This window comes from Micromys minutus (genome assembly GCF_963924665.1).
Source record: "Micromys minutus genome assembly, chromosome: 6".
In the NCBI taxonomy this organism is placed as follows: Eukaryota; Metazoa; Chordata; class Mammalia; order Rodentia; family Muridae; genus Micromys; species Micromys minutus.
In genome coordinates, this window is record NC_137975.1 from 4,363,159 (window position 1) to 4,375,332 (window position 12,174).

The window sequence follows — 12,174 nt, forward strand, 5'->3', positions numbered from 1 at the left end:
AACATGGCAGGCCAGTTGGCTACAAGCTTGAGCAGTCTCCGGTCTCTTCTCTCGACACAGGAGCACAACGACCCAGATGATGCACCAAGTCCCACTTTATAAAGGTCCTGGAGATTCAGCTCGTGTTCTCAAGTCTATACCGCAAGTGCTGTACTCAGTGAGCCACCATCCCTGTATCCCCACGGCCTCGGGTTCAGGGACTGCACACACAAACCACCGCACCCACATCCTTATAAGCAGTTTTAGACACTCAGGGTCCGCATTTGCTTCTTGCTGTTCCCAGGCCACTTTTGTGCTAAGGGCTGAGTTAACACTCACGGTCTAGCTCTGTAAGAGAAAGACTGCTAACTTCTGAATGACAATGAAGATCACAATTTGATTAACGTAAAATTATAAAGAAATAATTTTTTTTAAAGGGAGGGCTATAGCTCAGTTGGTAGAGTATGGGCCTAGCATGCTGGAGGGCCTAAATTCAAGCCCATTACAAGCAACAGCCAGCCAGCACTGGGGGGTTCTCTAGGAAACAAGCCAGTCAAAAGCACCACAAGTAGATGTCCATCTATTAAACCTTTTAAACAGCTAATGTTCTAGCACCACATTTAGGCCACACAAGATATGAAGGGTTACAAATATTCAGATTTTATTATAAATAAAATACTGTTTTCTTTTTAAACATAAAAAATGCCAAGTGTTGCGCTTTCTTGACCTCCCTGGGCGGGAGACTGTAGAGATTAAGGCAAACTGCTCAAGTGAAGGCATGCTTAAAGGGCCACAGTTGGAATCCAAGGAAACTTCCATGGGGGCGGGGTTGGGGGATAAAACAATCTCTTCTGTGTGTGACACCCAGCTACAGCAGCCACCCTGTCCATTTTATTACAGAAAATACAGATTATTGGAACTATACAATAAAACAATGGCTGTGTCACAGGAGTGTGATAAGGTATCATTTTGTAAATAACTTTCATTTTTAAAAATAAAATTCTGTTTAAAAATATACCACAAAGATGGAGAAGACAAACCAAAACACCCCACTCACCAGCACCTCGGACCTGCTGAAGTAGAGTTGACCCAAAGGATGCTATGCTGGTGGTCTGTTTCAGCCATTTTCTTGCAACTGTGACCAAAATGTTAAAGCTGGTGAGCTCGTAATAGAGGAACTAGCCAATCAGCACTGAACTTGGTAAGGCAGCACCTCTGCAATAGTAGAAAAGGCCTCGGAGGAGCAAGTGTAGAACCTCAGGGATGCCAAGCTGAGAGAGAATTTTTGGTAATCTCTGAATGCCCAATGGAGATGGAGACAGGCTGAGCAGAGCCTCCTCTCTCATCAGCAGCACTGTGCTGACGCCTTCAAGTGCTCAGTCATCACATGCTCCCTTACAAACCTGACCCGTGTGGGAAGGTTCCATCAGCAAACGTTCCTAATCCCTTTACCCTGTTTGCTTGGCTACTGCTCTGGGGCAGGCACTGAAAACCACAGGGAGCAGCAGCTCAGAAGGTCAGAGCTACAGGGAAGAGGGCCCTCTTCGGCCAGGCTGTGGAGGTGAGCAGGCTGAAGGTGCTGCAAACACAGGTAGAGGCAGAGTAAACATGGGGACCAGGCATGACTCGGAGAGGGATGGAGAGGAGGTTCCTGAGCCAGCAAGAAGGAAAACTGGGCAGAGACGAGCTCCGACAGTGCCATTCTGAGAGGACCGGGAATATTTACATAAATTCCTTACTCTATAATCATGATAAACAAAATCCATTCACACAAAAAAATATAAATTTCAAATAATTAATAGCACCAGTGTGTCAGATAATAGTTTCTTTCCCCCGCTACGCAAAGTACAAAATTGCATAGTGTTAAAGGCTAAATATAAGTCTCAGAGGCAGGTAGATAGGAGAAAAGGGGCGTGTGGCAGGGAACTGTCACAGTGTGGTCATAAGGAAACCACAGAGCTGAGGATCAGAGGTTGAGAAGCCCACTAGGAAATGCCAGGCATGGGTCTTCCCTCTCCACACAGAGGAAAGGCTTAGAGTGGGCGGGGCCACAAAGCGCAGGAACGAGGTGGGGCTGAAGGCCTTGAGAAACACTGTGACAAACATTGATGTGTTTTGAGGAGTTCTAGAAAGGATGGAAACTTTGGAGGAGAACTGGAGCCAAGGGCCAAATGTCACATCTATCCAACAGAGAAAAAGTAATGCATCTACAGAATCCTGATGACACCAGTTGCATCCAGTTTTATCTGCTTCCCAGAGAATACAGGGAAAGGAGATTTGCTTTTCTTTCATTGGGACATTGTCTTTCTTAAAGGACAACTGTTTTGATAGATATCTTGACAATAGTTCCAAGACTAAAACACTAACAAAGCTCCAGGAATTAGTAAGGTTTGGGGGAAAAAACTTGAGTGGTTATCACATCTCTGTTTCTTCTGCATTAAGTCCTGCTTATAAAAATATCAAAAGCTACCTAGTGTAGTGGTGTGTGCAAGCTGCCCATCCAGACTTTTTGTCAGCTGCCTGAGGATTTGGAAACCGTTCATCTTCCTAATCAACTGATACAGGAGAAAATTCTAAGCATCTTTAAGCCATGTTCTCTTGGAGACCCACATGTAACTAACTACACTGTTACCCACAATGGCTCAGTGTCCTATACTCAAAGAGCCAGAATGTCTGTTGGATGGCTACCAACATTCTAAATGACCAATACCTTTGGCACAGGATGTTTATTTCCTTTTGTTTCAAAGAGGAGGCAGAAGATGCAGATGGGACATACCGACCATCTCAATGCTACTGTGAGGAGCCAAACATTTCCTTCATAGAAATATGAGTTCTGAGATAGGTCCTGCTGGTGTTGAGAGAGGGGGGGACTGGATCTGCCCTGGCATACAAAGGTTCACATCATGTGGTATGCCACTGGAAGATGCTATGACTTCAGGCAGACAGGGAAAGTTCCGGTAGGGTGCTCATAGGAGTGGAGGAGAGACTTTATTAGGCAAAACCCTTTGTTCCTGGTTAAGGATGTTTAACTTGCTTCTCTTTAAACTCTGACTTTTCTTGGGTCAAAAGGACAGTGACAGAGAGCAGCAGAGAAGTGGGGGTCTGAAAAGTGTAATTTTTGTGTCAAGGCACTGAGGCCTCACAGGGACACTGCCTTACAGCCCTCCGACCACTAGGGCTTCTCAATGGATGGGGTGTTGAAGCAGCCGGTCGGTAGGGTCTTCTTGATGTCCTCCAGGTTGTGAATGTCCTTTATGATCTCTTCTATGTCTCGGTTATAGTCCATGATGGCCGCCTCCTGCTTTCGAGCCTCATTTTCCAGGTCAGACACCTTCCTGTCCAGGTCGCTGACCTTCATCTCATCTTTGGCTTTGTTCAGGGAGCCTTCGATCTCGTTGAGCTTGTTCAGATCCACTGTTTCCAAGTGTCCTGTAGAGTCAGGAAGTGCACAAAAGAGAAGGAGCTCATTCCGTGAGAACTGGAGCTTGACTCCTAAGTGCCTCTGTTCTGTCACTGCTGCAAAGGCAGCCTGACACGCAGGCACTGCCGTGTTCAAGAGCCTGAGTGGTACTGATCTACCCACCATAAGTACGCAGAGTGTATCATTAATACTAAAACTTTTTTTTTGAGAAAGTGTTTTTCACAGGATATTTTAATTTTTAAATATTTATTATTTACCACTGTGCCTGTATGTGTACAAGCGTGTTGGCATGAATGCCATAGCATGTGTGTGGAGGTCAGAGAACAGCTTGAAGGAGTTGGCTCTCTCTTTCCACTATGAGGGTTCCGGGGATTGAACTCAGGTTGTCAAGCTTGGCAGCTAGTGCTTTTATCCACGGAGCCATCTCTCCAGCCCTCAGAGGGTGTTTCTAAGTGCACAAGCACCTCGCTGATGCTGAAGAAGTGAGTTGGTAAAGATTCAGTCCTCTGCAGGTTTCTATGTGTGATGTAGGTATAATCTGTGAAGTATCTCAGTACCATCAGAGAATGCCAACGTGAGATAGAAGTATGCATCCTCAACTCTGAGGTTTCAGGGAGACCAGCTTGGGGGTCATTTCCTGATTGAGTTAGACACTACTAGGAACCTTCTGATAAAAAATGACCAAGGTTGAAATGCCAAGGTAATGTGTGCAAAGCTTTGCTCTAAATGTAGCAAGAAACAAATAAAAGTTTCTTTTGGAAGAAGATGCTCTATGGAGAAATCAAATCAGGCAGAAAGAAGAGCCTTTCCTGAGCCCAGTGTGCCTCACTGACTCTCAGATGGTCAAGACTTATGTACACCTGTATTCATGCAACCTAACAGATAAAGTGAGGTGTATAAACCCGGCCTCAGCTTGCTCTCATTCTAGGTTCCTCTGCAGCCACATCATTTTTATTATTGGTCTCTGAAACAGATAAAATATTATTCCTTTCCCATTTAAGGAAAAAAAAACATAAAATACCCGGCCTTCAGCAGCCAGTCTCTTATAAGAAAGTCCGGTGACAAAAGGACACAGGTACTAAAGAAGATGTGCTTTCTACCAAACTGGGTTAAAGCTCAGCATGCTTATATGTCCTTGAAAACAAAACAAAATAAAAGTTTTGCTCTCTTTTAGTGTGAAAGTTTTCACTTCATCAAACTGTTCTTTGGCTGGCGAGTGGAGAAAATTCTGCGCTCTGAAGTGCAGTTAGCTTCAAGTATCATTTTACTCTACCACTGAGCCTTTCTTTTCAAATCCCTTCAAGACGCTCCGCCAGTGGGCGGAGCTGAGGGGAAATGGCTGTTTAATTGCATGCTGGACCTTGGCCATACCTGCACCCCTCGCTGGCAGCTCATCTGCAAAGGAGAAGACTATGGTGTTCTCCTCAGGGCTAAGTCCAGAGAAGGCACCTTAAGAACTTGAACTTAATGGAGTCCCCAGCTCACTTTCACTCTAATGGACAGCCTGTCAGTGTTTCGACAATGGGAGCTGCCCTTACAAGGTTTGGCCAAGCAAGACACAGTGTACAGGTGTCTCTACATAAGAAGAGCTGAACAAAGCGTTAATACAGATGCATTAACGAACACTTTTAGAGAACTCGCACCGATGTGCCTCTGAACCAGTGCGCTCAGGCCTGTGAGCTGAGGCTGTTCCTTTACTTACCCAGCTGCTCCAAGAGCTCGGTCAGCTGGCTAAGGAGGCTGCTCACAGAGTTTTTGGCTTTTCTGGCATTGAGATCGGCTTCCTGAGCAGCCTGGGAAGCCTGCGGTGGACGAGAATAAACAGCATGAATTCCTCTGACTGTGTTTTCTTCTTCTCTAAACATTTCCCTCCGGTGAGCCAGTAGGTCTATTTTCAGACGTGTTCCCCTTTTCTAAGTGATGAATCAGAGTCTCTCACTGTGGGGTTTTTGGGGTGGTATCTTCAGGTGGAGGATGTTATTTCTACTGCATAGAACAGTATACAATTTTTTTTGGTTGTTTTGGGTTTTTGTTTTGTTTCTTTGAGACAGATTTACTATGTAACCTAAGTTACACAGTAACTCAAACACAAGGTCCTTCTGTCTCAGCTTTGCAAGTGCTGGAACTATACTACCGTGCCTGGGTACCCTTAGTGACATATGTAGTCAGGAAACCAATACTATCTCATTTTCTCTCTTCTCCGACTCGAGAATATCTGGGGGCAAACACATGATAAAATGCATTAAGTCGAAACAGGTTATTATTTTTTAAGTACAGGTTGAGTGTAGGAATTATTATTCTAGAATGTGGATATTCTTAGGGCCCTGATTATTAGAGGTGTCTGAGTCTTGGAGAGTTTTCTCCAGAAAACAAGGCTTTTCTGAAAATTCTCTGCTCTCTCTCTCCCTCCCTCTATGGATATTTGCGGAGTTGACCAAAGGTAAACATATTTGGGAAGGTTCCACGAAACCTGAACAAACACATAGGGCATGAGTCACAGGAGGCAGCAGAGGAAAAGGAAGCATCTCCGTATCAGAAAGCAGATGCTTCCCTAACAAACCCAACCAGGACAGAAAGGAGTGGCTCTGCACTCCTGGCCAGCAATTATTTTTCCTAGTTTGGGGTCAGGACAAAGCAAACATTTGGGGATCAAAACATTGTGAAAAATTTAAAAACAGCAATAAAAAAAATTAACTCAGCTCAAATTGCAGCTGTTCTTGGAATCCATGCAGGCTTCCTGTGAGTTTCTAGCACTGAGACTCAGGACTGTGCTGTGTCTAACCTGTGTTTAGCCTTTGGCATCTTCTAGAAAGAAACACAACCCTTCTGGTTGAAGAAAATGTTAGACTTGGGCAATACTAGTTGAATTCTGGGCTTTCAAAACTGATATAATTACAAAGAGAGAGTATGTAGGGGATGACTGCTGTTCTCAAAAAGCTGTGAACCAAAAATAAGGAGAGAAACTTACTTTTCACTCTTTGAATTAAACCCATATGTATCCTTTATTGTTTTCTGTGCTTTAAATACAATGCTTCCCTCAGGGTGACATCCACAGGGCTGACGGTGGCTGAATAGGCAAGAGGACTTGCCACTGAGAAATGTTTTGTACAAGGAACTGGCCTCCGCCTCTAGTGAGTGAACAGCTGGGAAAACTAAGAAACTGGGTTTTCATTGCAAACCTTTAAAAAATCTACCCTATCTATGAATTATCCATTCAAACTACATTAAAAAACATCACATACACACAACTGTGCTTTGTTTGGGTTTTGTTTTGTTTCAAGTGTTCTGGAACTGCAGGTGCGCGAGAAGCTTTGGGACAGGGCAATTGTGCAACATCAACACCTGGCAGAGAAGCCAAATTCTTTGTCTTCTATGTAAGCTACTGACCCAATTCCTGACCAGGAAACGCGATACAAATTGAACCATGGAAAAGGTGTTGGGGGGTCTTTTCCGGTGAGCACTTACCTCTTACCATGGGGGGGTCCTTCCCAGTGAGCACCCCTCTCTGCCTCTTACCATCCCGGGGGGGGGAGTCTTTCCCAGTGAGCACCCCTCTCTGCCTCTTACCATCCCGGGGGAGAGTCTTTCCCAGTGAGCACCCCTTTCTCCCTCTAATCATCCGGGGGGGGTCTTTCCCAGTGAGCACCCCTCTCTGCCTCTTACCATCCCGGGGGGGGTCTTTCCCAGTGAGCACCCCTCTCTACCTCTTACCATGGGGGGGTTGTGGAATTCTCTGCCTCTTACCATGGGGGGGGTTGTGGAATTCTCTGCCTCTTACCATCCCGGGGGGGGGGATCTTTCCCAGTGAGCACCCTTCCCGGTGAGCACCCTCTCTGCCTCTTACCATCCCTGCCATCATCATGTCCTGGTCGGCATCATCTTGTTTCCTCTTCAGCTCATTCTCTGCTTCCTCTAGCTGCCTCAACATGCCGGTCACCTCATTATCCAGATCTGTAACTTCTGCGAAGGTTCTTTCCGCGTCTGCCTTGGTACTGGTGGCATTCTGGGTATAGAAGAAGCAACTGCTCACAGAGGCAAGCCAAGGATCCCAGAGCAGCTTTCCCTGTTCTAGAGCACATTTCTGCTCCTTTTATGTTCTGTAAAATGCCTCAGGGTGCAGCCCAGAGGAACTTCACAGGACAACTCTCATCACTTATTAGGTCCTCATTAAACAAACTACCGTCAAATACAACAGCATTTTATACAGCTTCTCATCTGTGCTCTCTTCTTTAATCTTCAGAATTTCCTGTCCCATTACAGCCATGTTTGGCTGAGGTCACACACAGAACAAACACAAACACATCTTCGAACACTTTCTGCCGCACTGTAGGGATTACACTCTTTCACTCGGACATATGAGAAACTCAAAGGTTTCCTGACCATTCTTGTGGGCTTAGCATCATGTACAAAAGACCTGAAATATGAGCATCTCAGGAAACCCTTTTAAGGAAATTAAAATTTTCTGTGCTTCTCAGACACTTAAGTTTAAAACAAGCCCTAATCTTTCCTTAAAATAAGTAAGATGGGTCTTTAAATAAAAAGTGTTGGCCTAAAGAAATGCCTCTCTAGAGTGAAGAGAGCCTGTGCAGTGCTGGCCACAGCAGCTCCAGGAAGGGTCTGGAGATTGCTTACTTAGGAGAGAGCAGGAACTGTTGTGGGCGGGGTCTCTGACATACACTAACACCACCCTATTCACAACTCAGACCCCACACCAAGACAGTCAAGTCCTCTTCCTGATTCGCTTCCTTCTGTCAGCGTACCTACATGTTCTCATTAGTACTGGAAAGAAAAAGACAAGGATGGTTCCAGAGAGTTCTGTGTGAGATGCGCGAACAGGGGCTGGAGAAGACAGAAGCGCTCACCTTCTGCACAGCGCTGGCGATCCTCTCCGCCTCATGGGCTTTGTTCTTGGCCTCGGTGGCGTCGGCTGCGGCATTGCCCAGAGCCAGCTGTGCCTCCCTTGTCTTGTCGTTGGCTTCAGCTATGGTCCGGTTGATGGCGGGAATTCTCCTCAGAGCTTCTTCAGCAGCTGTCTTGTTATCATTGACACGTCTGTCAAAATCTAAAAGGAGTTCAAGATACGAATTTAAATTAAACTGTTGAGAAGAAAAACCTTTCACGAGACTGCAATTGGCTTTTGTTTTATAATAGATAAACAAAATAAAACAAAACACCAAATGACCATGGGGTGAAATCTCCAAAGAGGAGGAAAAGAGCACTGTGCAGATTTTCCAGGTCTCAGGTCCCACAAATGCGCATCTGTTTCTCAGAAGAGTCCTACTTGAGAAGCCACTTCCAAGCAGAGCCCGAGCGTGTCACTGCCGTAGTCAGTGTCTTAGTGTAAAGTGTGTGTCAGGCTAACTTGTGAGGCAGAGCTGTGAACAGGCCCGCTGACACCAAAGCTCCCGCTTGTAGCTAGCGTGCCTGCGAATCTTCCTCGTTTATTGGGTCTGTGATTGCTTTTACCAGACGTGAATCAGTCCCTCAGTGGACTGGGCATGTATCAGAGTGTCACTGTGTCACAGGTAAGTCAGCTCAGCAGGCAGACTATGGTGACACGTGGCTTTTGGTCTTCAGTGAAGATGGAAGGAACAAGATAGAAGCATCCTGATTTTCCTTTCAAATGCATCAGCTCCAGGTTTAGTGAGAGATCCAACCTCAATAAACAAAAGTGGAGGGCCAGCAAAGAAAACACCTGAAGTCTGTTTCAGGTATACATACATGGGACATACCCACACATACAAACATATATATATATATATATATATATATATGCATACGCATCATACACATACATGCAAACACACACACACACACACACACACACACACACAGAGTGTAGAGGATAAAATAAAGATGGTAAAAGATCATGGCTAACTACTGAATCTAAACAGTCTACGGGAATTCCCACTCTATTCTGGTTTGAGAGAATGCTAAAAACAAAATGGAAACAGAAAACGAGTGACCGCCTCCTTGGAGGGCATGCAGAAGGTGCTGCTCTCTGAACTCATACCTTTCAGATTGTTGAGAATGTCATTGGCTTCTTGCAAGGTATTGCGTCCCTTTTTAGCAGCTTCTTCAGCAAGAGCCTTGGCAGCATCAGCTCGAGCTAGGAGTTGGTCAGCGGTCTGCAAATGCACAGCAGGTCAGAGGACAAACCTTCCCGGGTCAGCCTTTCCCACTTACAGACAAGCCCCTCCCAGCTACAGCCCAGAGACTGAAGCATGCAGAGGCCACGTGCCAGACATGCTAGGCTCCCGCCCGAAAAGGTAAATTGTCACCTCAAGAAATGCAGCCAGCAGCAAATCAAACTAACCTGCTGTTCAGCTTTTCCCTTCTCTAGAAGATTCTTTACTTCATTTTCCTTTCCTCTCATGTCTTCCCTAAGGTCCTCATAATCCTTTAGCTTCTGGTCAATCAGACGGTCCAGATCTGCAGCTTCTTTCTTGATTTTATTTGCTTCATTCTGTGACAAGCACGAAAGGTCATTGCTTTTAAATGGAATGATGACAGTCTAGCCACAAGAAGCTAGCTCCTTGGGGTCCCCTACCTCTCCCTCCTGCCACTGCCCCCACGATACCCCCAACCGCCACCATCCAGTCAGTCTTATCTCTCCACATTTCACACAAATGGACTCAGGTGGCATTAGGTGTCCGAAGAGACCTCAACCTTGTGATACCAGTTGGCACCTCAGATAGAGGCAATGAGACAGTACATTTCAAGTGTAGTATTAAAAATATTGATACGGAGCCTTTGTTTGAGGAGCCACGGTTAGAATGAAGAAGCGGAAACTTCTCCTTTCTTTGGAAAGTTGGTTATGTCAAACGATGTTTTGCTGGGGCACGCGGATGAAAGCAAACACGTGCGAGAATGTTTTCCTGAAGCAGACACAGGTGAAAGGACACCTGATAAAAGAGTGTAATAAGTATGACCCCACACACAGCGGGAAATGAGCATTGGTTTGGTTTGCTCTGCCTCGCTACTTTTCATTAATGAAACACGTGTAGTGGTTTGCCTCACGGAGTGTTGTTGAGCTCAACGTGTGCTAATGCCACCATTGAGAAAAACTTGCCCGAGAACTGTTGATGAGGTTCCTGTGGCCTCTCCTTAGGCCAGTTGGTGAGCCTGGCAGTTTCCTTCGGGATTGAACTACAGCTGTCTGGTGTCTGCCTGCTGAAAGGACTGGACTGCAGCTGCTGAGTCATACTTGGTGTTTGCTACGGGACTGAACTGCTACCAAAGACTGAGCTTGCCCCTAAAGAACTATTGCTGAACAGGTCCACTTCCACCACATCCTAATAACTTTTCTCTTCCACTGCCTCTGCGGGGTGATGGCCTAGAGGAGAGGTCAAGCCCTTATTAAAGTCAGTTGCAAAAATTTATGCCTACAGAACGAAATAAAACACTACCAACTCCTGAATATTCTACCTGCCCCTGAGGATGCTGGTAGCTCTTGCAGGCTGGTATGGTTCTTGTTTCCTAAGTTTCTGCTACATGATGCCCAGGAGGAAGGCTCTAGCCAGACTGTGCTCCAAGTAACTCAACTATACCACATAATTGGATTTACACGGGGCATCTAGACAAGTATTCACATTCACCAAGTAATCTTTAATCCTTCACATCGATGCTTCTTTATCTCATTAAGTTCTATTTTTACAGGTGAACGTAGAACTCGCCTTTACAAGTGAGTGAGTCAGGTGCAGGTCTAGAAGGGAGAGGCAGGGCACTGTCAAAATGGGTCTTACTCAGGCTAGAGGAACAGGGGTGTGATGGGGTTCCAGTGACCAGGGCCTCTGCACACATACCTCCAGTGCCTCAGAGTCCACAGGAGTCAGCTGGGACACACTGGCATAGATCTCTACGGCTTTGTCACCTGCTCGCTTGGCTTCCTCATGGACTCTGGCAGCCTGCTTCTCCAGGTCCTGAGAGATGTTTTTTGCTTGTTCATACCTAAGAAACAAATGATAGAACTCAATTTTTAAAAAGCTGTTCTTTTTTTAATATCTTTTTTTAACTTTATTTTAAAAAACAAAGATAAAAGAAAAAAATTTTAAACATTTTTGCATAAATGTATACTTTTTAACATCTTAATATTAACCATAAACAACCTAGTTACTATCACTGGGACATCTTCAAACACCTCACAAGAAATGTTGTGCCAAAGCTCATACTCTGATAGCAACACTTAGCTTAAAGTTACATTTCAGTTTTTTCAATTCTATTTAGCTCACTGTATACAGACTGGCCATCCCTAACCCCAATTTCCAACCTTAGTTTTTAGCACTACTATAATACCACAGGAGGAGAATTTCACACCTGATCCCATGTGAAGGCTGCTCTCAAACTGCAGACACACTATAAATGTAACTATGTAACATTTTCGGCTTTGTGTAGGCCAACATAAAGGAACTGTGTGTTTATACTTGAATCTAATCCATAATCTCATATATATTCAAATGTTCAAAAATATACCGCTTAAGTCCCATACACTTCTGGTCCCTAACCTTTCAGCTTAGGGTCATTCAATCTACATATTCTCCCTTTAGGTCTGTGGAAAGGATGGCAGCTCACCATACTTTCTCCGCCTACTCTGGAATTTCCTCTCTCCAGTTTCTATATATGAAGAATCTTAAGTTCGTGGCTAGTGTACTACCGTCTTGTGCAGTTACAGAGCTTGGTGTGGCTACACATCCCCTCCCCCAGTCACACTACCCCTCTGAAAGCAGGATGAACCTCATGTGCATGAGTGTAACCCCAAATCCACAGCACTATTC

At 45.1% G+C, this 12,174-nt stretch overlaps 1 protein-coding gene across 1 annotated transcript in view; it reads right to left on the bottom strand.

The window, feature by feature from the left end:
- Nucleotides 1–616: 616 nt before the first annotated feature.
- LAMC1 (laminin subunit gamma 1) overlaps nucleotides 617–12,174 on the bottom strand; it is a 108,476-nt gene continuing 96,918 nt past the window's right edge. The window contains exons 22-28 of the mRNA XM_080917791.1: nucleotides 11,206–11,350; nucleotides 9,717–9,866; nucleotides 9,414–9,528; nucleotides 8,263–8,462; nucleotides 7,245–7,403; nucleotides 5,103–5,202; nucleotides 617–3,408 (exon numbers count right to left, since the gene is read on the bottom strand). Of these exons, the coding sequence (XP_080773917.1) occupies nucleotides 3,152–3,408; nucleotides 5,103–5,202; nucleotides 7,245–7,403; nucleotides 8,263–8,462; nucleotides 9,414–9,528; nucleotides 9,717–9,866; nucleotides 11,206–11,350 (1,126 nt within the window). The 3' untranslated portion in view covers nucleotides 617–3,151. The remainder of the gene's footprint in view (nucleotides 3,409–5,102; nucleotides 5,203–7,244; nucleotides 7,404–8,262; nucleotides 8,463–9,413; nucleotides 9,529–9,716; nucleotides 9,867–11,205; nucleotides 11,351–12,174) is intronic.